This window comes from Aspergillus ambiguus, assembly GCF_047715705.1.
Source record: "Aspergillus ambiguus strain CBS 117.58 unplaced genomic scaffold BDV59scaffold_50, whole genome shotgun sequence".
NCBI lineage: Eukaryota > Fungi > Ascomycota > Eurotiomycetes > Eurotiales > Aspergillaceae > Aspergillus > Aspergillus ambiguus.
The window spans coordinates 40,671-63,972 of record NW_027395563.1 but is presented as its reverse complement, the minus strand read 5'-3'; the positions used below and the strand labels follow the sequence as shown (position 1 = coordinate 63,972).

General features: G+C 56.1%; 14 protein-coding genes across 14 annotated transcripts; 6 read left to right on the top strand and 8 right to left on the bottom strand.

Moving 5' to 3' along the window:
• Positions 1–109: 109 nt before the first annotated feature.
• Positions 110–767, bottom strand: BDV59DRAFT_187817 (uncharacterized protein). Its single transcript, XM_073691294.1, has one exon. It carries the CDS (start codon positions 614–616, stop codon positions 377–379), a length of 240 nt encoding a protein of 79 aa, XP_073543564.1. The 5' UTR covers positions 617–767; the 3' UTR covers positions 110–376.
• On the bottom strand, positions 749–2,160 carry BDV59DRAFT_187816 (uncharacterized protein). The gene has a single exon (XM_073691293.1). It carries the CDS (start codon positions 2,033–2,035, stop codon positions 1,019–1,021), a length of 1,017 nt encoding a protein of 338 aa, XP_073543563.1. The 5' UTR covers positions 2,036–2,160; the 3' UTR covers positions 749–1,018.
• BDV59DRAFT_187815 (uncharacterized protein) lies at positions 2,108–3,205 on the top strand. The gene has a single exon (XM_073691292.1). The coding sequence runs from the start codon at positions 2,813–2,815 to the stop codon at positions 3,050–3,052; it is 240 nt and encodes a 79-aa protein (XP_073543562.1). The 5' UTR covers positions 2,108–2,812; the 3' UTR covers positions 3,053–3,205.
• BDV59DRAFT_187814 (uncharacterized protein) lies at positions 3,182–3,661 on the top strand (the record flags this gene model as incomplete). The annotated part of the gene is made up of 1 exon (XM_073691291.1): positions 3,182–3,661. A coding segment is annotated over one exon (449 nt), but the record flags the coding sequence as incomplete, so codon positions are not given.
• Positions 3,662–4,764: 1,103 nt separating this feature from the next.
• BDV59DRAFT_205787 (mitochondrial 37S ribosomal protein bS16m) lies at positions 4,765–5,239 on the bottom strand (the record flags this gene model as incomplete). Its single annotated transcript, XM_073694704.1, has 3 exons — positions 4,765–4,803; positions 4,865–5,060; positions 5,163–5,239. The coding sequence occupies 3 exons, from the start codon at positions 5,237–5,239 to the stop codon at positions 4,765–4,767; spliced, it is 312 nt and encodes a 103-aa protein (XP_073543560.1).
• Positions 5,240–5,342: 103 nt separating this feature from the next.
• On the top strand, positions 5,343–6,674 carry BDV59DRAFT_187808 (NADHX epimerase). Its single transcript, XM_073691290.1, has 5 exons — positions 5,343–5,641; positions 5,700–5,808; positions 5,867–5,932; positions 5,991–6,085; positions 6,151–6,674. The coding sequence occupies exons 1-5, from the start codon at positions 5,537–5,539 to the stop codon at positions 6,580–6,582; spliced, it is 807 nt and encodes a 268-aa protein (XP_073543559.1). The 5' UTR covers positions 5,343–5,536; the 3' UTR covers positions 6,583–6,674.
• A 9-nt stretch (positions 6,675–6,683) lies between these two features.
• Positions 6,684–9,481, bottom strand: BDV59DRAFT_134430 (WD repeat PLAP family protein). The gene is made up of 3 exons (XM_073687034.1): positions 9,248–9,481; positions 8,696–9,149; positions 6,684–8,634 (listed from the first exon to the last, which is right to left on the bottom strand). Exons 1-3 carry the CDS (start codon positions 9,293–9,295, stop codon positions 6,779–6,781), a joined length of 2,358 nt encoding a protein of 785 aa, XP_073543558.1. The 5' UTR covers positions 9,296–9,481; the 3' UTR covers positions 6,684–6,778.
• A 461-nt stretch (positions 9,482–9,942) lies between these two features.
• Positions 9,943–11,271, top strand: BDV59DRAFT_205784 (uncharacterized protein; the record flags this gene model as incomplete). The annotated part of the gene is made up of 3 exons (XM_073694703.1): positions 9,943–10,320; positions 10,369–10,555; positions 10,622–11,271. 3 exons carry the CDS (start codon positions 9,943–9,945, stop codon positions 11,269–11,271), a joined length of 1,215 nt encoding a protein of 404 aa, XP_073543557.1.
• A 1,610-nt stretch (positions 11,272–12,881) lies between these two features.
• BDV59DRAFT_134299 (uncharacterized protein) lies at positions 12,882–13,435 on the top strand. The gene has a single exon (XM_073687030.1). The coding sequence runs from the start codon at positions 12,923–12,925 to the stop codon at positions 13,199–13,201; it is 279 nt and encodes a 92-aa protein (XP_073543556.1). The 5' UTR covers positions 12,882–12,922; the 3' UTR covers positions 13,202–13,435.
• Positions 13,302–14,913, top strand: BDV59DRAFT_134338 (WD40 repeat domain-containing protein). The gene is made up of 6 exons (XM_073687032.1): positions 13,302–13,410; positions 13,467–13,580; positions 13,640–13,679; positions 13,732–13,827; positions 13,902–14,587; positions 14,647–14,913. The coding sequence occupies exons 1-6, from the start codon at positions 13,401–13,403 to the stop codon at positions 14,781–14,783; spliced, it is 1,083 nt and encodes a 360-aa protein (XP_073543555.1). The 5' UTR covers positions 13,302–13,400; the 3' UTR covers positions 14,784–14,913.
• On the bottom strand, positions 14,882–16,789 carry BDV59DRAFT_134333 (putative RNA binding protein). Its single transcript, XM_073687031.1, has 7 exons — positions 16,512–16,789; positions 16,388–16,441; positions 16,125–16,156; positions 16,032–16,069; positions 15,907–15,967; positions 15,786–15,852; positions 14,882–15,720 (listed from the first exon to the last, which is right to left on the bottom strand). Exons 1-7 carry the CDS (start codon positions 16,557–16,559, stop codon positions 15,043–15,045), a joined length of 978 nt encoding a protein of 325 aa, XP_073543554.1. The 5' UTR covers positions 16,560–16,789; the 3' UTR covers positions 14,882–15,042.
• A 198-nt stretch (positions 16,790–16,987) lies between these two features.
• BDV59DRAFT_205781 (alpha-actinin, sarcomeric (f-actin cross linking protein)) lies at positions 16,988–19,155 on the bottom strand (the record flags this gene model as incomplete). The annotated part of the gene is made up of 4 exons (XM_073694702.1): positions 16,988–17,194; positions 17,248–18,855; positions 18,935–19,001; positions 19,100–19,155. 4 exons carry the CDS (start codon positions 19,153–19,155, stop codon positions 16,988–16,990), a joined length of 1,938 nt encoding a protein of 645 aa, XP_073543553.1.
• Positions 19,156–19,768: 613 nt separating this feature from the next.
• BDV59DRAFT_205780 (SGNH/GDSL hydrolase family protein) lies at positions 19,769–20,547 on the bottom strand (the record flags this gene model as incomplete). The annotated part of the gene is made up of 4 exons (XM_073694701.1): positions 19,769–19,943; positions 19,991–20,179; positions 20,234–20,279; positions 20,334–20,547. The coding sequence occupies 4 exons, from the start codon at positions 20,545–20,547 to the stop codon at positions 19,769–19,771; spliced, it is 624 nt and encodes a 207-aa protein (XP_073543552.1).
• A 461-nt stretch (positions 20,548–21,008) lies between these two features.
• BDV59DRAFT_205779 (GMC family oxidoreductase) lies at positions 21,009–22,907 on the bottom strand (the record flags this gene model as incomplete). Its single annotated transcript, XM_073694700.1, has 2 exons — positions 21,009–22,607; positions 22,662–22,907. The coding sequence occupies 2 exons, from the start codon at positions 22,905–22,907 to the stop codon at positions 21,009–21,011; spliced, it is 1,845 nt and encodes a 614-aa protein (XP_073543551.1).
• Between the last annotated feature and the right edge of the window lie 395 nt (positions 22,908–23,302).

Below are 23,302 nucleotides of genomic sequence, written 5' to 3'. Positions count from 1 at the left end.
TAGTCACGTGGGCTCACGTGAGACTCCGCTAACCACGGCAGACGTTTATACACTTTGCAGACATACTGTGCATGGAGCACGCACTGATACGTCCAAGATACGAGGCATTGTCTTCAACCGTTGAATTCTTGCTAACCTACGCTGATGCGTGTACAATAAAAATATGACAATTAGAAGCAAAGCAAAAGCAGCCGAGAACTCCCATCTGCAAAGGAAACCACCGCATGCGACAATGCAAACAATGCGCTACAGCAACAGGAGCCAGGGGAGGAGAGGTCCTAGAGCAGACCCAGAAATTCATCTCAATGTATAACCGTTGAAAACGCCTCAGGGGGTTGCAACGAGGGCACGTCCGCGACACTGCCTCCTCTTTCCATCAGTTTCCCATCCGGGACAAACGAACCAAAGCAACAGACACGGCCTTCCAGAGAATCCCACAGAAGACGATAGTAATATCCCATCCTTGTGTAAATGCACAGACAATCTTGCAACCGGACAGGCACCCTGGGGCGCATGGAAAGACAGGCATTTCAGAAACCAAGCTCACTATTACTGAACACAGCACGATACAACGACAGGGTATGATGGAATGAAATAGCAGAGCAAAAGAACACATCAAACCGGGGAAAAAAAGAAAAAAAAAACCATGTAAGCCAGGGACACGCACGCGATGAGATGCAACCTCCCCAAAACCAAGCAACAGATGTGTATAACGGCGCCCAGGATCCCATGCTCGTGGTGCATTGGAAAGAAACAAAAAAAAAAAAAAAAGCAAGCGCAGATCAAATAAAAGAAGACCAATCCGGGCATTCAGCAAATTAAGGGGGGAAAAGAGGAGACGTGGAAGGGAAAACAACAGAAAATCAAGCTGTAGCCAGAGTCCCATAATCCTTACTCCCAGGAGGAAGGGGAGCCTCCAAATGCTGATCTAGCTCATAAAAACAAAACCCCATGCGCCGGTAATCCTAGTGTGATCATGAAACGTCTCGGACATTATCACCACAAAGATCGTGTGGCTCTACCGACCCATCATGTAGTCGGGATAGTAACGATTGTTGTAGGCTCCGATGTTCACAGCGGACTCGCCGCTAGCGCCCCCTCCCAGGTTCAGGGGCACGTCGTTCGCCCCAGCGCCTCCGCCGAGGGGAGGGATGGGCGACATGGCCGAGTTCATGGGACCCCGAATCCCCAGGCCGGCGTTGGGGTTGTACGAGCCATTCGCGGGGACTTGGGCGTGGGGATGGTGCATGCGCGGGCCCAACCCCGGCGGAGCCATCAACCCCGGCGGGGGCCCGTTCACGTTGGAGTACATGTGGTTGTGCATGGCACCCAGGCTGCTGCCGCCGGCCACGGCGTTTTGCGACGCCATGGCCGCGTTGGACGCGCTCGGCTGCGAGGACCGAACGCCCAGGGGATTCTTGGAGAAACTCAGGCGGATGCCGGTCTTGGCGCTATTCGAGAGCCGGTAGCCATACAGCTCGGTCAGCGTCTTCCCCGCGGTGCCCACATCCTCAAATTCGACAAAGCACATTGGCCCATTCTGTTTGTTGCGGAAGCAGAGTCGCTTGTAGCCCCGCTGTTTGATGAAGAGGGCCTTGAGTTCCTCCTCCGACGCATCCGGGGGCAGATTGCCCACGTACAGGGTGTTGCACGGGGGGTTCATGTCGTTCGGATTGGCGGCGGGGTAGCTGTGCCGCGGCGTATGCGGGTTCCCGTAGGCGACCAGGGGATTGGGGGCGCCGATGTTGTTGATGGACTGTTGGGGGTAGGCGGACGAGGGGGTGGGCAGGCCCATGGGCAGATTCTGCGCGGACCCGCCGGGCGTGTAGTTCGGCGGCGGGGGCGACGCGATGTTGGTGGAGAGACTGAGACCGGCAAACTGGCTGGTGGGAAACGGGGGGTTGGTGGCCCGACGCGCCGAGGCCGACGTCGACGCCGCGGCCGACATGGCGGCGCCGGCGTGACCGTTCTCGGCGTACCCGACGGGGTCTTTCAACAGCTCGCCCGTCTCTTCGTCCACATCCTGATCGATCATCGACTTGCCACTGACGCGCGGGAGATCGTGGACGCCATTCCCGATGGGGGACTGCGGGGAGAAGATGCTGTGCAGGCGGGACCCGGGCTCGGAGGTGGGTGGAAGGGCATCGCTCGCGGCGGTGCCGACCGAGGGGTTGGTGGTGGTGGTGGTGGCGGTGAGACTCTGGAAGGTCCCGTTGAAGCGGGAGGACTGGCGCGAGAGGGGCCCATTGGCGGGGAGACCGGCCAGGAGACCGCGGGTGGCGGCGTGATCGATGGTGTTGCGGCGGGGCCCTCCCAGCGGGGAGGGACCGCTGGGGCCGTTGGACATCTCCACGACCATGGTCGCGTCGTTGGTGGAGTTGGGTTTGCCGTGGAGCAACGCGCGCGCCTCCTCGGCGGCGGCGACGGAGGCAAAGCGCGCGATGGCGCTGAGGTAGCCGTGTTCGTCGGGCAGGCCGGCCGAGTCGAAATCGACATCGATGAGGTCCTTGGCGAAGAGGAGCATGCTGCGCAAGGCTTCGCGACTGGTGTTACTGGGCAGGTTGCGCATGAGGATGGCGCCTCCGGTGGTGGAGGCGGCGCGGACGAGGCCGTTGAGGCTCTGGGCGGAGCGGTCGGAATCGCCCAGGCGCATGGTGGCGGGATCGAAGGCGGAGGGGCCCGCGATGGAGGAAAAGGGGTAGGAGAAGGCGGGCGCTAGCGACGCGGGGGCCTGGGAGACGGACGGGGTATACACGTCGGTGGACATCGCATTCTGGGCCGTGGACGGCGCCTGGGAGGAGGGCAGGGAGGGATGGGGAGGCGACGCGCCCGAGGAGACGGAAGGCGTTCGCTGGGTGGTGGTGCTGTAGGAGCCGGGGCTGGTGCGGGTCGACTGATTCGAACTGCCACTCATGCCTCGCAGATGGACGGCGGGAGGGGGCTGGAGCGAAGATGGATCGAGCGGGCGACGTCAGTGATGGGAGCAACGGCGAGATTAGGTTGCGTTTGGCCGGCAAGGGGAGCGCGCGAGGCCACGGGCGGCACCGGGTGACAGGTGTCAATCCTCAGGGGGAAGCGACCGCGATGAGAATAACACGACAGATAGGAACACAACCGTCGCGAGAAGAAACCCAGTGGAAGAGAACTGCGATGCGATCGAGAGAGATGGGAGGGATGGAGACGATGAGTGCGATGAGTGCGATGAGTGCGATGAGTGCGATGAGTGCGATGAGTGCGATGAGTGCGATGGGTGCGATGGAGTGGCGATGCGAAGGTGGATGCAATGCGACGACGGACCGAGGGGCCGAGGAGGCAGCGACGGATCGCAAACGGAAAGGGAGTAGAAAAAAAGAGAAGACGAGGAGAGAAGAGAAGAGGAGAGAGAAGGGAGAGAGAGAGAGAGAGAGAGAGTTTGGGAAGAGGCGAAATAGTGATAGTGGATGTGGTGGAGAGGGAGGGGGGAGGAAGATGGAGGAGAAGGAGGAGGAGGGGAAGTCAGGAGGCGAAGGGGAAGAGAGAAAGAGAGAGAGAGGAAGAGAAGAGGAAGGGGAGATGGATGGTGGAGGCAGAAGGAAGAATGGGGAGGATAAAGTTAGATTGGGGGGGAGACTAAGGGAGGCGCGGGAGTAGTGGTGGTGGTGGTGGTGGTGGTAGTGGTAGTGGTGGGAGAGGAAGGATACGGGTAGAGGGGAGAGAGAGGATACTAAGGGAGCGAGAGGATCCTGGAGAGAGAGAGAGAGGATACTGGAGAGTCCGGATCGGTCGATACCAACTCGTCGAATCCACGGATCGAGTCTGGTCGGTTCCAGCGTCTCCTCTTACGCGACTTTGACACGACGCGCTATCGAGTCGATCGTCTGGGCGCTCCCTCCATGGGCCAGGGGTTTCGGCTTCGGCGACTGTACGCAACCATCCGCTAGCTGGCTCTTGTTCTCGTCATCCGCATGCGACTGTGCGTGTGCTTTGTCAGCCGGAACTGACTAAGCACGGGATACGATGCATGATCTTCTCCAGCGTACCTGATATGCGACAGATGCTCGCTACCGGGGCATCGAGGGGACCAAGGACCCCTCATGTGATCCCGTCGACTCCTACGTATATGCGGATACCTGATGATAAATTCCAGAACCACCACCAACCCAACCAGACGCGATGACCGCCCTCCCCCCCTTCTCTCCCCCCCGTGGTGGCCATGAGAATCTCCCATGGGCACTCGTAAACTCTACGTCGGATCGTCACCACTGGGAATCGTTCCCGGCATCCAATCACCGCCCACTCCCGGGGTCTGGGACCCCTGTCGCTCGGAATCCTTCAAGAGGAACGGCCAGATATCGACGGCATGCTCTCCTGATATCTCGTAGGAGGCCCCATGCGGACTCGTAGATACCCTCCGGTCGTACTTTTGTCCCCCCTACCGGTTACCGGACGCCTACACCCTCCATCTCCGACGACGTCACGACTCTCGCCCACAACGCGGCCCTGCATTCCGATCCAGTCCAGCCCATCCGCGAATCCGCGGTCGACACAAACTCATTCTGCCGGGAAACTAGGCAAATCAACCTCATTCATACCGTACGAACCATAATGTACATGGACAGCAACCCCGGCCCTCCAGCCGGACTAATCAGATCCAAATATCCTCTGAACGCCAAAAATGCCCCGGGGAGAATATCCGACTACCCCCAACGAACACCCGGGTATGTCAAAGAAAACACAGCGATAACAGGAACCAAACACAACCGGACACAACCGGAGCCGCTCTACTTAGTTTTTGTTGTGCTCCTTCGGCTCCACCAGTCCAGCCTACACACACACAACCCCCGTCAGCAATCACGTCCCGGAGGATTCACACAAGCACACCTACCAAGCTCAGGAGCTTCCACACCGACTCGCTCGGCTGCGCGCCCACGCCAAGCCAGTACTTCGCCCGGGACCGGTCCAGCGACACCTCCTTGTAGGCGCGCGCGTGTCGGGCTTCCTCGTCGGAGAGGTTCGTCGGCCGCTGGGGGACCGGGTTGTAGGTTCCGATGACCTCCAGGGGTTTCGAGTTCCGGGCCGTTCTGGATGATGCGTTAGTCCATCGAGGCTCATAGGATCCGGATACAACTGCAAGGAGTCGTCGACCGCGACAGAGGGCACCCTCCGGAAAAATCAAAACTCACCGCGCCTGCGCCACGACCACGTTGTAGATCGGCTGGTGCTTGTTCCCGAAGCGGGCCAGACGGAGACGGACGACCATCGTGACAGCTCAATGATGACAGCGGGGGAGGGAGAGGAATCGTCAGCGCGACAGGGACGTACGGCAAGATTAGACTGGAGCGATCAGGTCCCGAACGCCGCGGGAATTCTCCGGAAGTTCTGTTGATCCGGGAGGCCCGATGCGGACTAGCGCGCATGGGGCGGTGGAGGAAGATCAGTATGATGCAATCAACATCATCGCATACTTCTCGACGCCGGATTCCCTACCCGGTATCCTCGTCCTCCCACCCTATAAGTAATTGTTGAGCCCGTCCATCCTCCCCTGCCAATCCCGTGTATGTTCCGTTCGGCATTGACCGTCCCCAAACGGTTTCTACGCTTTCCTCGGTTTCCTCTCCCCGCCGTGCAACACTCCACACGATCCGCCAGAATGTCTCTCAAGGTGCGAGCCGTCTCCAAACATCCACCCCAAACACAACCCTAACACCACCCCCCCCAAGGCAATCTCCTCCAAAGACGCCGCCTCCCTCGACAAAGACCTCATGGAGATCGGCGGCTGGTCCCTCGACCAGCTCATGGAGCTCGCCGGGCTCTCCGTCTCCCAAGCCAGTACAACCCACCCAACACCCCCATCCATCACTCGGATCAACCCCTCACCCCATCCCAGTCTACCGCGTACACCCCCCCAGCGCCGGAAAGCACATCCTCGTGGTCTGCGGCCCCGGCAACAACGGTCAGTCCCGTCCACGACATCGCCACGAGCAACACGAACTAACCCATCCCGCCGACAGGAGGCGACGGCCTCGTCGCGGCGCGCCACCTCGCCCAATACGGCTACCAGCCGTCGATATACTACCCCAAAGAAGGCAAAAACGAGCTATACCAGGTGAGAGCGAAATCGAGCCCTGAGAAAGCGAAGCGAAGCATGGGCGGCGCTGACGCCTCCGCCAGCGCCTCAAAACCCAACTCAACAACCTCGCCGTCCCCTTCATCACCGACTTCCCCCAAGCCCTCGCCACGACCGACTTCCTCGTCGATTCCATCTTCGGCTTCTCGTTCGGCGGCCCCCTGCGCGAGCCCTTCCCGGGCATCATCTCCGCCATCGAGTCCGCCGGCGTGCCCGTGCTCAGCGTCGACGCCCCCAGCTCGTGGGACATCGAGTCGGGCCCGCCCAGGGAGGGGCCCGGCACGACCTTCATGCCGCAGTACCTGGTCAGTTTGACGGCGCCGAAGCCCTGCGTCAAGTTCTACCAAGGCCGCCATTTCCTGGGCGGCCGGTTCCTCACGAGGAGCATCACGGAGAAGTACGGCTTGGATTTGCCCCAGTATCCTGGAATTGATCAGGTGGTGGAAGTCGGGGTGGATGCCGAGGGGAGGCTCTAATGCGGTTCTGAAACCGTCGCGTACATGACGGGTTGTGGACCTATGTGAGGGGGCCTGAGTCGGAGTCTTATCTACTTGATCTACGTTGCCATGAATATATAATGGCCCGTGTGGTTGTAATTGGTAAAATGTTTGATCGCAACCTGTATAGACATCGTCATGCACATGTGTCGCTGTCGTATGGAACACCCCTCGATCAGGGCATGGCTTCTCGGATCTCCCCCACGATACTCTTGATTCTCGGTTCTTTGCCCAGCCCGGAGCCCATCACGACCCCCAGGATCCGGTCCACGTCGTACACATCCTTGGCCGCGCTCCTGATCTCTTCTCCAAGGGCAACCACCAGCGTTCCCAACGCCACCAGACTGCGGTACACCGCCTCCGAATCCTTCTCGCCCGTGAGCATCTTCGTCAGATCGCCCAGAAGAACCAGGCCCTTCTCAGCAGACTGCGGGGCAGACTCGCGGCCCTCCGAGGTGAGGTAGACCGCCAGGTTGATGTACAAGGTCGCCACCGCAATGGTGAGGTTCCGGTTCGGAGACGCCCCGCTGTTGGCCAGGGCGGACTGCACCGCACCGACGGTTTGGTCGAACTTGCTCACCACCAACTGACGACCGGCGTCGGTTTCGAATAGATTGGCAAGCATGCGGGTGGTGAGCATGGCATTGTTGACATTCAGTGGGGCATTGAACACTCCACTCGCCTGAAGACCAGAGATGAGATCCTGGCCGCCGCAATCAACGCCAGCCGTGACCGGAGTGGCGGCTGCGCACAGACGTAGGAGGTCAAGACCAGGAAGTCTATTCGGAACTGGCCACGAGGTTGCAACCTTGACGAGCAATGACACGCCACTTTCGACCACAGGAGAGGGTTGCAGGCGCTCCGACGCTTCGATCTGCCCACATAGAACAACCACCGTCTCCACCTCCGGAGGGCTCAAAGACAATTCCTTCGACCCCGAGGACACCAATTGGCCGTTGATTTCGACCAGCTTTTTGGAAATGACCTTCAGGTTCGCAGATTTGATTGACAGGTATGTTTTCTGGGGGAGGATCTTTGGACGAGACTCGGGAATGCTCGACGGAGGCTGCTCCCCAGCTTCGCCGGGACGATAGCGCCTATCCTGGCCCCAGGGATCAGAGCCGGCGGGTTCCTGGCTAGATTGACCCAGGGTTGCACCCTGCGTGTTCTGGACGATAAACTGTGCAACCTGGTCCAAGTAGCTCATGGGAAGTTCGTTGTCCTGTATGAACTTCGTCGCGGCTTCGTACGGATTTTGGGAAACATTGTAGGGCAGTTTCAACGGCGGCTTGCCGTCCTCCACGTCGACATCAAACACATAATCGTAGTCCTGGCCGAGGTACTCGGTCTTCTTGCCACTACTCGCAGCGGAGTCGACGACAGTCCCGACAGCGACCCATTCCTGCGAGGCTGCCGACCATGTGTGCGCAGTGATACTTCCATTGTCCTCCCGAATCATCTGGACCTGTCCGTCCTTGGTGCCCGATTTCTGCTTGAGAAACTCAGGGCCGGGGAGTTTTTCCTTGTTGATGTTTCCAACCTGCTGTTGTGGAATCGCGGACTCTTTCACGGTTTGTTCGAACTGTTGCACAACTTCAGGGTTCGCTATCCGGTTTTCACTACGGCTAAAGACCCGCGCGATGCGGTCGCTAGCCCCGGTAATGATATCACCACTCTCCTTGCACGCCGCAACACTCCAAACCGAGATAGCGGGGTGAGTAATGGTCTGGATGCAGTGGGTGCCACTCCACACCCTCACTGTACGGTCCTCTCCCGAACTAACCAGTTCGCCCGAGGGTAGAGCATCGAGGGCATAAATAAAGCTCTCGTGGCCATGAAGCTCGGCCACCAGATCTCCTTGGAGTGTGTAGAGTCGGATCACTCCATCGTTGCTAGCGGCAGCAAATGCCGCACCAGTTGAGTTAGAGGGGGCAAGTCTGCAAAGGGCGCGAACCACGTCGCGAGAGTCCTTGATGGTTCTCAGAAGCTTGCCGGAGGTATTGTATATACGGATGAGTTTATCAGCGCAGCCTAGACGGATGTAAGCATTCCCACGGTTGTCTATTCTAGAGGCGGGGGAGGGAGGACCTACCGGTGATGATCGTGTCTTTATCATATGCCAACACCGCCCAGACGCTTCCCTGGTGACCCTCGAATACCACATCACACTCCCACTTTCCGACTCGCCATAGCCTGGCCGTCGAATCCCAGGCACCGCTGACAATCCAGCCGCCTTCGGGACAGACGTCCAGAGCGCAGACATTGCCGGCATGGCCCAGGAGCATTGCGTCGGCATTGTCATGTGATACTTTTCCGGGCTGCCGTGCCTCAATTATGGTGTCCTGACCACCGGAAAGCACAAGGCCGTCGGGAAATTCGGGGGTAGGTGGATAGTAAGCCAAGGTGTTGATGAAGCCTCCGCTGTGTGACACGATGGTGTAATCGTAAGTAGGAGGTGGGGTGGATACACACTTCCACAAGCGAGCAGTCGCATCTCGAGACGCGGAAAGAACAGCATTGGAGTTCACGAAGGCCACAGCACGGACCTACAAATAAAATTGACAAGTTAACGGCTCACTCTTGTGGTGGAAACTGGGTGTTGTGTTGAGGTCTTGTGTGGTGAGAATGACCGGGGGGTTCTTACATCATCGCCGTGGCCCTCCAAAGAAGCGGAGATCTTGAAGTCAGGCATACATAAGAGGGAGATGAGAAGACAGTGGGGAAAAGTAAAGTCTAGAGAAGGGAAAGGGGTTTATCGGGAGGAATGGGATGGGAATGAGAGAGAAGAAGGGATGAAGAGAGCTGTCGAGATGGAGTCAGGTCGTCTATAGCTTCGGTATGGACTGGTATGGGTATGGGGTACCTTCCCTGATCAGGCACTCTCTTGCGGAGACCCAGCGGTTCCGCTCACGTGGGCGGTGAGTTGCTGGAAGCTGCTAGAATTGGTCACCTGATATTCAACGCTAATCCCGATTCGTCCCACATACTATGGACAACGTCCAATGAAAGGTGGGTTAGTTGCAGTGGACTGTACTTAGGTATACATGCTGGGAGAACACCATCGTGAGAAATAGCCGAAGCAAAATAAATTGCCGCACCAAGGATGAACGAGTAATGGGTGTCTCTTGATTAATGGCCTGGGGGCCGTATACAAGATTGATACCAAGTGGTGTTTTAAGATTCAGTGCTACATCCAAGGAAGTTACACGCCATGGGCATATGCCCATTTAATATTGTCCCACAGTCCTCATCTTCCTCCCTCATATCTTATGTTCAACCTTCATCAGTATCACTAACTTCATGACTCGGTCACAAACCGCCTCCTGGTAATCCTCAACAATGGTGACAGACGCCGAATTGAAACGTCATGGACTAGCATGGAATCTCCATGCTAGAGTTGACGTTCCCCGGGATGAGATCGTCACCGCTCTCAATAGCTACACGCCCGTCACATCGGAACGAAACGTCTGGTTCTTCTGGGATCAGGGCTTCGAGAAAATGCCCCCATGGATCCAACGCTCTGTGATTAACTGTGTCCGTCGCCATGACACTTCCTGGACTTTCCGATTGCTCAACACTGTTCCTGACTCTCCGAATCACGTTCTGAACTATGTCGACAAGAGTGACTTTCCAGCCGGCGCCACAGACGGACGGTTCTCCCACGCAGAGGCTGCACAGCACATCTCAGATTTTACCCGGGTGGCGGTTGTATACCGAGTGAGTAGAGTCTCAAGATTCCAGGCTCACACCCATTGACTCAACCAGTACGGTGGTATCTATCTGGATCCAGGAATGATATTGTTTCGTGACCTGGACAAGATCTGCTGGGATGCGCTAGAGGATCCGAAGAGCCACTATGAAGTGGCAACGATGATAACTACCGCTCTGAACCCCTTTGCGATACTGAACTTCTTCGTTGCCGCTCGTAAAAATGACCCTTTTATCTACCGATGTAAATACCACTGGCGCCCCCTCTGAGGGCCAATGCGTGAATGAAGGCTGAGTGGTATATATATAGGGAAACAAGTCTTCCTTCAGGTATGGCAGAATCGCACTCATTCGGTCGGTCTCCACGCCCATCCGCTTCTTCGCCATCTTCCTCTCACTTGTGTGAACGTCGATGGTATCCCTGTCGACGCAGACTGGACTAGTTTCAACGACTACATCGCACTGACCAAGTCCTTTGAAAGAGTAAGGCTAAATCGAGAACCAGGTGCCGATGGGTTCGACGGACCAGAGTATTTCAGAAATCGTTTCTTTAATCTAGATTATTGTGAGATATACCGCACCCAGATGCAGTACGGGGAAGAAAAAATTCACCAGTTACTGACATTGCCTCGTGAAAACTGCCCCTACGGCAACCCGGTGGATGATGTGAAGAACCAGGACGAGGCAAGCCGGGTAATCCACGACCTGCTGGCAAACTCTGCAGGAACCAAATACAGCAATGCAGGGAATGCTCATGCCAATATGACAAGCTTCTCGATAGCTGAACATTGGGGGCGGCCAGAGCATGCCGAAGACGATTGCCAACCAGGAACATGGGGCGAATATTTGCGATATGGCAGCGTACATTTCCGACAGACAAGGGCTATTGTACCAATAAGCATCCCCGAAGAGATTCCCCGAATTACTGAAGTAGGCCTGTACGAATATGTCTTGGACTGATTTCGATATCGCTTTACAAAACACATCAGCCCCATCATCAAATGCACCTTCCTGTCGCTTCTATAGTTTTGTTATATTGCTTCAAGTCATCACCAGGGCATAACGTATCCATTTTGCTAGACAGAATACCGCACGTTGTTTTGCCTACAGCGCAAGTGCAGTCGAACTTATCCAACCACAGATACTAGTCTCCGGCTCACCCACCATGAAACCCATACTACGAACCCTACTGTGCCGAGGGGCTGCAACACACTCATCAGAACGCTCAACCATCGAATCCAGTATATCAGAGTATTTCCCGCCACGTAGGTTTTCGGGCTATTTGTGCGAGGGAACTCTGTCTGCGGGACTGGTAGATCTAAGAACTCACATATAGAGGCCCAGCCCTGAGAGGGATGGTATTCTAGGAGTCTACCTTTGGGAACCATCTGCCGTACTAGAGCGTAATGATCATTGTAGAAATCCAACAAGGCTCCATATGTTGAGGAATCCCAAGGCGGCTCGTGGTCTTTGGCCTGGGCCTTCACTGTGAGGTTGGCTAGCGGCCAGTAGCTAGCAGAGTAATCGTCATCGAACCGTGCCAACAGTCTCCAGGACTTCCAAGTCAAAGTCGTAAGCACCGTTTTCTGCATTGATCGTAGCCACGAACCAGGGGTGCGGACGGTGAGGATGACTTTGGCATCAGGATATGCGGTAATCAACTCTTCCGCAAAAAGGGCAGCAGGGGTGTCAGATACACACTAGGAAGGTGAGTGTGGGGCTACGGACGTGATTCTGTGGCGTACATCATAATTCCATAGAATCCTGTCAAAGTCTTCCACTTGGGGTGGTTTTCCATTTCCCTCATACTTCGCTCTCAGAGCATCCAACCACAGTTGTGGGTGCTTATTGTTCTTGTTGAGATATAATTCCCAAAAGTGGTAAGGCTTCAAACCAAGTTCTTTAAGAGCCAAATACAAAGCTATCTTGGGTAAGTACATGTTGATATCAGCTGGCAATAGCACTTACAGTAGGTTCCCGTACGACTAAGTCCTAGAGCCAGTACCTTCATTGGCTTGGGACGCGGGATAACAGGGGTTGTCTTCTCATAATAAAACATCTTCTGGGAAGTTTTAATCTAAGATGGCTAACATGGTTAGCAAGAAACGTCGTCCTTTAATAAATAGTAAGTTTCGTGGCACTGGTAAATGTGGTGCTCCGGATTTGACTTCGTTTATGGCTTACTACAGTGCTATGCAAAGTATGTCGGATAATATTGCGTGTGTGTACGGCAATGTGACACTGGACATGGTAGTCCTCATGAAATATATATCTTCTCATATATCGAACGTTGCGAATAAATCTCCACTACTAACAAGGATTGAACAGTGTATCTACCTTACCTTAAACCTTCCAGAGTTACATCCTCATATCGCAAATATCACTCCTTATACCCGACTCAAGCATCCCTTATCCTTGGCGGCACAAAGAGTCATGTACTACAGTACCTTGAGTCATGGTCTGCTTTCATTGCGTTGTCGGGATTTTTAGCTCCAAACAAAAAACTTTACCAAAATGTAACAACTTACGCATCATGCCCCGCACCATCTCTGTACAATATACCAGATTCGAGGATGTGCTGGTAACTATAAGTTAGTTAACTAGCTTATGTATGTATACAGATGACATAACAGTGCAGCTGACTAATATCCCGATGCATCATCATCTTCGGACTTCAACTTCAACTCAACATCCCATCCTCTCCATCTTTCTCCCGTCGGATTGGGGATCTTCTACACCTTCGAAGGTTCGGTGGATTATTTGTCTTGGGGAATTGCTTCTTTTCTTCGGTTTCCTCTCTTTCTTCCGTTCCTTTCATGCTCATCCTCCCATTTCCCATATTTGTTCATTTCCACCCACCCCGCCATTATCTGATGGATTGATGACTTGACGAGATTGACGAATTTTCTTCCGTGTACTTCTACATCCATTTATTTACTACCAGATTTTCCTTTTCTCATACATACGGTGTTATTTCTTGTTTTACGCCTCGCGTCTGTGGACTGGCTCTATCTTCCACGCCTAATCATCCACCGCGAACCTCTTGGACGACCGAATTGACCCCTCGCACCTGTCTATCCACCGGAGACATGGCGTCAGGTAACATCCATCCCTCCACTATCATCCCCTCGCCCGATTGCTGATCCCCTCCGCAGATATCCCCAAGGTCGTCCCGTTGACCTGCCACGGACATTCCCGTCCAGTGCCGCATATCAACTTCTCCTCCACCGTCGAAGATGACCAGTACTACCTGATTTCCGCCTGCAAGGGTACTTCCATGCCATCCGATACCGCAACAACACACCTCACTAACACCACACGTACCTAGACAACAACCCCATGCTCCGCGATGGCATCACCGGCGACTGGCACGTTCCCCTCCTCCCACCACGTCCACATCTCCCAACTAACCCGCGACAGGATCGGGACCTTCCTCGGCCACAAAGGCGCCGTCTGGCAAGCCCGACTCTCCACGGACGCCACCATAGCCGCCACGGCCGCCGCCGACTTCTCCGCGTGAGCCCACCCCGTCCTCCCAACCCTGCTCCTCCTCCCCTCCCCTCGCATACTAACCTGGCCTCCCCCACCAGCAAGGTCTGGGACACCCACACCGGCGAATGCCTCCACACCCTGCAACACTCACACATCTGCCGCGCCGTCGCCTTCCCGCTGCAGCCCTCCCCGCAGGTCCTCGCAACCGGCGGCTTCGAGAAAAAGCTCCGCATCTTCGACCTCAGCCGCAGCAGCGGGGCCCCCAACAACAGCGGCCCCGGCTCCGCCAGCAGCGGCTCCTCGCCGACGCTCTCCTCCCCCGCAACAACCGATGCCGGTGGCCCGGCCGCCGCCGCCGCCGCCGCCGCGGCGCCTGTGACCAGCTACGAGATCGGCCCGGGCGTGCACGGCGGCACGATCAAGTCCATCGTCTGGAACCGCGACTACAACATCCTCACCACCGCCGCCGAGGACCGCAAGATCCGCTGGTGGGATCTGCGCTCGCGACACCCCGTGCTGGAGTACGCCGTGCAGGGCTCCATCGGCAGCTGCGAGCTGAACACCCTCGCCGTGCGTCCGAGTGACCCGGGCATCTTGACCGTCGCTGCGGGGAAGTCCGTGTATCTGTTTGACGGCGCCGCGCCGGGGCGGTTGCTCAAGAAATCCGATTTCGGGTACGAGGTCGCGAGCGCTGCGGTGAACAACGATACCGGCCGGCTGGTCACGGGGAGTGCGGACGATACGTGGGCAAGGGTGTATGATCTGCATACGGACGAGGAACTCGGTACGTGTGCTCTCTGTTCGTGTGCTGAAAGCGAAATTACTGACGCTGTTGGTCTGTAGAAGTGCAGAAGGGCCACCACGGTCCCATCTGGTCCGTTAGCTTCTCGCCCGATGGCAAGCTGTATGGTACTGGCAGTGAGGATGGCACTATCAAGCTGTGGAAGGCGTGTCGAGAGCCCTACGGCCTCTGGCGGTGAGGGAAGTCAGCATAGTGTCCTATCGAGTGTCTTATTGTACAGACGTGTCCTTCCGAAGTAACTACCTGTAAATTGGTATCGTACTAGCGCAGGATAACCCATCTTCGCAACAAATGGCACGAGTGAAGCGAGGAATGTTCATTTTGTTCTACCATAGAACTCAATCTGATGAGCACACCGATCAATAGAAAACCAATCACGGAGATTCAAGGGAAAGAAAAAGGAAAGAAATAAGAAAAGACTCCCCATCCCAATTCCCTCACTCAATCATATCAATATCATCATCACCCGCCGCCGCCGTAGACGCAGGCGCAACTTGCTGCGGTTCCTCAGGGACTGTCGCCTGATCGGCCGACCCAGCCCCGGCATTCGCGGCTCCACCCCAGTAATCATCCATCTCGGCGTCCAGCTCCTCCTGCGTCTTGCGCGGGCGTCCATTGACCGTGCGACGACCGTCGCCGCCGCCCTGTCTCCGTCCGTTGGCCCGAGGGCCCGGCGACCGCTGTCCAGGGACATACCGATCGATATGGTCGGGAGGCGGCTTCGACACATCACTGCGGCGGTACCGCCCACCGCCACCGCCGCCAGCGCGCCGACCTCCGCCCCGACGCCGACGTCCACTCCCTTCCCCGTCACTGCCACCGCCCCCGCCGGGACTCAAGCTGCGCGCGTTGCGGGGCCGCTCCACACGGTCGAACAGGCTACCGCGGGATCGCTCGACGTTGTCGAACGGGTTGCGGTCGCGACGGCCGCCGCCGGTGGACACGAGGGTAACGCGGATGGGCTGGCCCTTGGCGTTTGCGCCGTCGAACTCGTTGATGGCGGTGCGGGCGTCACTGACGTGGGTGTAGGTGACGAAAGCGACGCCCTCCGAGCGGCCGGCGCGGTCGTACACGAGGGTCATATTCGAGACGGGGCCGATGCGCGTGAATAGATCCTGGGATTGTCGTCAATATCTTGTCATGTCTGGCGTGGACAGCGAGACCTGAGAGATAAGCGTACCTCGAGATCGGTCTCGGTGATATCATAGTGCAAATTCTCGACGCGAAGCTTCCCCGTGGTCGAACCGCTGTGATCCATCAGCCTCCATTCTACAATACACGAGAAGCAATGGGGAACGTACTGGTCTGCCGGTGGGGAATAGCGATCGCCGCGGGGTCGACGATGGGCACGAGTCGGGCGTGCTGAGAGTCCAGTGTTAAAACAAACGGGTCGACCGGGAGGATAACTGGTGAAGCTCAAACGCACTGTCTCTGTCGTCTTCGTATTTGTCATGTACCCAATCCCTGGACGAGTTAGCCGGCTGCAATTGTCGCAGGTCGGCGGCGTGGCGGGACATACAAATCTAGGTCGACACGGTCTTCTCTGTAGGACTGTTGTGGTCGCAAAAGAGGACAAGGTCAGCTCAAATATCAGGGAAACTGCTCGCTCCATCACTTTGTTTTTCTGCGTATATTGCTTGTTCACGGTGCGCTGGGAGGATTCGAAAGGAGAACAGGAGGTAGGACCTGGTGCGGACAAACAAACGTTAGCACGGAGATTGCCCAGCCGTCTCGTAGGATCGAGGAACATCCCATCCATGGGGAATTGGGCGCAGGCGATACCTTTTTTACGCCGTCATTGCGACGGCCCTGGGGGCGACGGCCGCGATTCTGTCGCTGCTGTTGCACCAGTTCACGTCAGCCTTGGGTATGATGCAATCTGCAGTCCGCATGAGGAACGACTCACAGGACGTTCAGCAATGATCTCATCCAGGCTGCGGTCCATGTTCGACATGGTGAAGGAGTAACGTTGCACAGGAAGGACGGGGTCGAATGGTGGCCAACGTAATCGAGGCCAAGGGACGAGGTCAATGGAGAGAAGGTTGAAGACGAAGTGAAGGAACTGGAAGGTTGAACTCCGCCGGCCGCTTCCTGCCCGAGGGGTCACGTGATCGCATAGAACCACCCTACAGTTACTTGGAGATACGAACTCATACGAACTTCACGTGGTGGCGATTGGTAATTACCGGGTCGAACGGCCTGGGAGGTGGTGTACATGCGGAATTGCACCTTTCGAAAAACACAGAAAGAATACCGACCGTAATGCAAGACTGATATCGACAACACCCTCCGTTTTAGCTCCACAGAACACCCAGCACCAGCATCCCTGAGAATGAAAAACTGAACACAGAACACCGACAGTGCTAAACAGACCATATGCGATTACTGTCCCCGGCCATTAGTAGATGCATCCGACTCCTCGTTTTCCTCCTCCATCATCTTGCCCATGAAACTGATGTAGTCGTACTGGGGGACGTCCCGGTCTTGGGACTTGACTGGTCCCTGGTGCTTGGGCATTGTTTGGGTGAGATGCTCGATGAGCTCTTCCGGGATCAGGGAGAGACGCAAGTCCATCTCCGTAACGTACGGCTGGAAGATTGTCAGGTTCGGAGGCATAATTCCAGCGAAGCTCGAGAACTCACCTTTCCATCAGCAACCTCATGGAAACTCTGCAAGACTTGTTCAGCGGTATTCTGGTCCTCAGTGACGCTAACCATGAACTGGATGAACTGTTCGAAACTGACGCCGGCGTTTTGGGCCAGCCTTTGGGGGCCACAAGTTTCGATGTATACTTGATGCATCTCATCCTCATCATACACCAGACCGAGACTGGCGAGAGCGGCGGAAAATTCCAGCTCTTGGAGCGTGTTGGAGGCGTCGCGGTCGAAATGTCTGAAGACGGACTCAAACTCTTCCAGCTGGATCGGTGTCAAGTTGGTCATGTTCCGAGCCACCAGCTGGTTTTCCAAAAAGGCCAGCTTCTTCGAGATGCTGGACTTGACCAGCGAGAGTTCATACGACAACTCGTCGAGAGTGTACGTCGTGTAGTCGTTCTCCTCGATGTTCGCCTCCACGCACTGCTCGTCAATGGCCGCGATGGTGTCCAGGAACGCATCCAGCGGGGGGAGGTTATCGTTGAGCCTCTTCACATGGGCGAGTTGGTCTTCGACCTCGCCATCGAGGCCAGAGATCGCCAGAGAGAGGGTCTTCAGGGTGAGGGCGAAATCATTCGCCTTGTCGGCGAACGACCGACGCAGGGCATTCTTGACATCGCGGATCGTCTCGTTAATCAGCTGACTGCGCTCGTGCTCATCACGCGTCAGACATTCCCATTCCTGATCGCACACTTCCAGCCTCAATTCCGCCGGCGGGTCGTACGGACGGAGCCGGTAGGTGCTGAGCTTTGTCTTGATGTTGCCCAGAAGCGCAGCCAGATCGGATTTCTCGGCCACCCACTGGCGCTTCTGGGTGCGTTTGTACTGTGAGAACTGATACGCCTGGTCCTTCGCATCCTTGTACGTGCCCTCGAAGGACGAGTTCTTCCACTGCTCGCGCTGCGCACGGATGAGACGGAGCAGCTCCTTCATGCGGCGTTCGTACGAGTTCTGCATCTCCCACGCGCCGTGCATGTTATTGATGAACTTCTCCACGCGGCGACCGGCGTTCTCGACCCGCTCCAGCTGCGAGAACGCATGGAACCAATACGCGATGTAGGTCATGAGGGACCGCTCGTCCGGGCGGGCGACGTCGCAGACATCGTCGACGTCCAGCAGGTCCGGGATGCCGATTTCGTTGGTCGCCAGGTCAAAGGCGAGTTTCATATTCCCGCGGTGGTCCTTCTTGTCGAGGGCGTCGAAGTCGATCAGGTCCGGGCGGTGGTTGTCGAGGAGGGCGCAGAACGCCAGGCCGTCGTTCCAGCTCGTGGAGAAATCGCGCACCTCGACGCCCGGGTACAGGGCGGTCTTTCTCTGACACCACAGGAGCAGTCCCTCCTTGGCGGTCATGCCCTCCTCATTGATGTCGGTGATGGTGAATCGGGAAATGAGCGTCCATATTAACCCGAGAATGATCTTCCGGTTCCCGTCGACGATGTCCTCCGCGCCGATGTTGATGGTCTGGATCTTGCGGTCTCGAATGAAGTCTAGCGACTTGTTGACATTTTCGAATTTCTGCACCCGCAGTCGGGGGTCCTTCGCGTATCGACCGAGGGTTTCACGACCGAGGATTTCCAGGAGGTGGATGAGGATGACCTGCAGAAGCCCCGAGCGGCGATCAGCCGGCGGCTCGAGGTCGGATTGGACTCCTCAGACAGCCGGGGAGGAGACTCACGCCATTAGAGAGATCCGTAACGAGATCATCAATGTAGAGATCGCGGACTTTGATCTTATCGTTCAACCTGGGAGCCGATGGTGTTGGTCAGCGGTGGCTGGGACTGCGCCAGGGCTGCGGGAAAATGCCAACGAGGGGGGGAAATCCGTGGGGAGGTATACATACCATTTTGTGAACGTTTTCTGCTGGACATTGACCCACTGCGTCTCAACGGTCAACATGATGCAGGCAGTCGTGGGGAGAACATTCAGAGGGGAAGTTTGGAGGGGGAGGATTAAGAGCGACGGAGACGAAGGAGGGGATGATGATTGATAGAAGACGGAGGGGGGGTGGATTTAGTGCAAAAGGGCAGGATCTTCGGCGAGAACCACAAGTCCTGCGTAGTTCCGCTCCAGGCGGTTGGCGTTAGTCTATTCTTATTTATTCTCCCGATAATACTTGAGTAAAAAAATATATCTCCCTTCTCCGCACTGCGTAGAACATATTCAGTCATCGATTCTCAGGGATGTTCTATTATGATGCCTTGTGATCCCGTCAACAAACTTCCCCCTTGGGCCCCCACAGCAACCACTGGGTGCAAATCGGCTACTACCGTGTGAACCACTCAGGGATGAACCGTCTCCAGATTGTGTTCAGAATGGTGTAAGGATCGATGAAATCTCCCGAACACGTACGGAATATCCAGCGCACCGGCAAGCATGTCGCATCCCTTACGTCGGCGCCGTTCGATCGACCCAGATGTCTCGATATGTAGTGCAACAACGACAACAATGCATACGCATGCCCGGCCTGGACACAGAAGGCGGTCGATCGAATAGGGGAAGCAGAGGGGCTTTACTTCTCCATCTTGCCATCCGAGCCGAGCAATTGAATCAGGTGGTCCGCAATCACGCTCCCGACCAGATCATATCCCGCTGGAGTCAAATGCAGCCCATCGTCCCAGATCGTTTTTCTAAATTCCTCCGTAGCAGAATGGTACGGGACTTTGGGATGGAGGTCAAACGCATGGCTAGACTGGATCAGCTCTCCTTCTCGCCAGCACGGCAGAAAACTCACAACTTCTCACACTGATATCCCAGGATCTGCGAATTCAACTCCCCTCGTTTATCATCCAGGCGGTTACTGACCGCGGCACATTCCGGCACCGTCAGGGCCAGGACTTTCGCTCCAGCGCCGAGAGCGACGTGCCAGGCGTCTTGCAACGCAGGGAATATCCTCGCACACGGGTACCCATGACCGAGGTCACTGCCAGCTCATTAGCCTTGGTCAAATCCCACAAAGGATATAAGAGAAGCTCACTTAGTCGCGCCGAGGACTATCACCCAGTCATATGAAATTTCTGCGCCTGTATCGGCGGATTAGGGGCGAATCGCGTGTCGAAACAGCAGCCTCGACTCACATCTTCGCTGGAGCCGGGGTAAAAAACGCCCTGGCGGGTGGATGACCAGATCCCCTGGGAGCCCATCCACATCGACTTGGAAGGTGTGCGATGGAAAGGCGGCTTTCAGCTTTTCTTCCAGTTTCCACGCATAGGGATGATAATCGAGTCCGAATTGGTGGTATCCCGCAGTCAGAGAATTGCCAAAGCAGAGAATGGAAATCTTTTGACTCATGGTGTATTTTTGGGGTGTGGGGTAAGATTCTCGATGCTGTTTTGTGACGGAGATACTAGAGGAAGAGGTGGATTGGGGTGAGAAACATCGGCTGCATGTAACACGCCGAATCGCGGGCCGCATTTGGATTGGATGTTCACTATCCGAAGTGCTCAAATCTCGCTTCGCCGAAATTCCTATACATATCAACAGGGCTTGGGGGAGCTGTTATTATGCCTGAATAATTTAATAAGGAACTAGATTTGGAAATGCCAGAACAGCACCAGGGAGGGTGCTTCGCTCAAGACTGCACATGGCCGACGCCTTATCAACCTAGGACTTACGGGGTATACTGGTGTCTTCGATTATTGAGCATCGAAGTATCCAAAAGACATCTGTAAATCGACACCCCCTAATGCGCCATGCATGTTCTTGTACTCCGTACCAGTAAAGACTACCTTTGCTCCATCCAACGCGGGAGATCATTGATACAGATCCTCTTTGATGATATCTGCCGCCTTCTCTGCCACTGCAAATACAGTCGCTTGGATGTTCCCGCGAGGAACAAGAGGGAACACACTCGCATCCACTACCCGAACGTTACTAGTCCCGTATACTTTCAGTCGCGGGTCAACGACGCCCCCATCCTTCCGCGGCATCATTGCGCACGTCCCACTGACGTGATACATGGAGAGGACAAGCTCCTTGCACAGATCCTGCGCCTGCTGGAGGTCTGTTAGCTTCTCAGGGGTGTGTAGACGCTGACCACCGGGTTTCAGCAGTGGCGACATAGCCTCTGTTTCCGTAATCTTCTCCATCCACATGCTGTGTCGCGCTTGCAGTTCCAGGTCAGCGGGGTGGCGGAGAATGCCGGAGTCAATGACAGGAGCAGCTGCAGGATCTGCGGACGAGAGATGCACGGAGCCTCGTGACAACGGATAGCTAAGTAGTGACACGATACTGATGAAGAGGCCAGGATGGCTCATGCCAAAGATCTGCTTTGGGTCGCTGCCAGCACGGGGAAGGAGTTGGAAAGGTGCGAGGATATACTGAGCTGTGGGCTCATTCGGGTCTTTCAGCATGTCTCGTAGGATGCTGTACTGCTTCTGGTACATGACAGGGAGATCTCGGTCATCTAACGACGCGTCGAGCGTCTGCAGTATATGCTCTCGCTCGTTCCCTGAGAGATCCAGACACGGCATGAACGCAGAAACAAGGGGAACCATGCCCAGAGGCCCGGACCCATCTTTCTGATAAGCAGCCATCGCTGCTGCGGCCACTTCAGGGTCCCGGGCCATGTCGCCGGAAGGCATGCCATCTGCGACCTCGTATCCGAACGAGACGATGCCGTGATCCTGAAGATTCTCGCCAACTCCAGCGAGATCGACAAGCGACTGAATTTCATGAGAGCGGAGAAGCGATGCGTTCCCAATCCCAGACAGCTCGAGCAACTGAGGTGTCTGCGTAGTTCCGGCTGCCAGAATGACCTCGCGAGCCACAGCGACGGTGTATGCTTGACCTTCTTTGGTAAATTTGACGCCTCTCGCGGTTACTGCATCGGAACTGTCGAAGACGACCTTCTCAACCCGTGCGCCCGTAACAACGCGTAGGTTCGTGCGCTGCATAACATGAGGAGTCAGATAAGCAGCGCCAGCATGGCTCCGGGTATGCGTAGCCGGATCAATGGCCCCAGGATTGACGAAGGGGCCGGCGCCAGCGCCCTTGATAGGGTCCTCTTTCTGAGGCCAGCCCAAGGACTCAAACGCCCGCAACCACGCACCGTGATAGGGCATGTACTGATCACCAAACGACACCTGGACCGGACCCTCGCTGCCTTGGTCTTCTTTATCCGACTTCATCCCCGCAAAGAAGGCGCGCACCGACTCTGATGGCGGAGTGGCCGTGTGGAACTTGCGTACATAGGGCGCGAAGCTGTCCCATCCCCAGCCGGGGTTTCCCAACGCCTCCCATGCGGACATCCCAGAGCGCGATGGATATATGACCATTCCTAGGTTTATCGCGGACGACCCGCCCAGGGTTCGACCCTTTGTTCCCAGCAGTTGCCGTCCATTGAGTTGTTCCTTTGGCTACATTAGCACGCCTAGTGATCAAGTCCCGCGACATATTCAACATACCTGCGGGGTCGACCGAAAATCCCAGTCGAAATCCGGGTCTCCGTAGGTTGCTGGAGCAAGGCCAGGAACTTGGATGCGAGGATCATTCAATCGGTTTGTTCCAGCTTCTAGGACAAGCACTCGCACGCTGGGGTCTTCACTGAGTCGATTGGCAACCACCAGTCCCGATGTCCCGCCACCAACAATTATAAAATCGAAGCTTGCATCGTGCAATCCGGTGGCGGAGTCTGTGTCAACGACGGCCATTGTTGGGTACGGGCGATCGAGGATCTTAGAAGTTTCACATGCAACTCAGGAGTGGGCGAGAAATGGGGGCTTATGAAGTACTCGAAAAAGCCCATCGACCCCCCTGGAACCGAGGGGAATCTATCTCGGGGCCGATTGCCATTGACTGGCGTGCTGTCAGGCTACTGCGCTGTTAGACTACTGTGGATAAGCATAGGTCGGGACCACGAGTTATTATGAACGGCACATAGCATGAACGCGGGCCGACAAAGTGATGCTAGAGGGCACCAGGATGCTAGGTATACGCCCGTCAGGACGTTTGTGCCAACCACAACCCTGTCCGGCCCACATCGGGTATACATAGCTTAGATTAGTGTCGGGGAACGGCACTACGGGGTAGATGGCCGCAGTGAGCT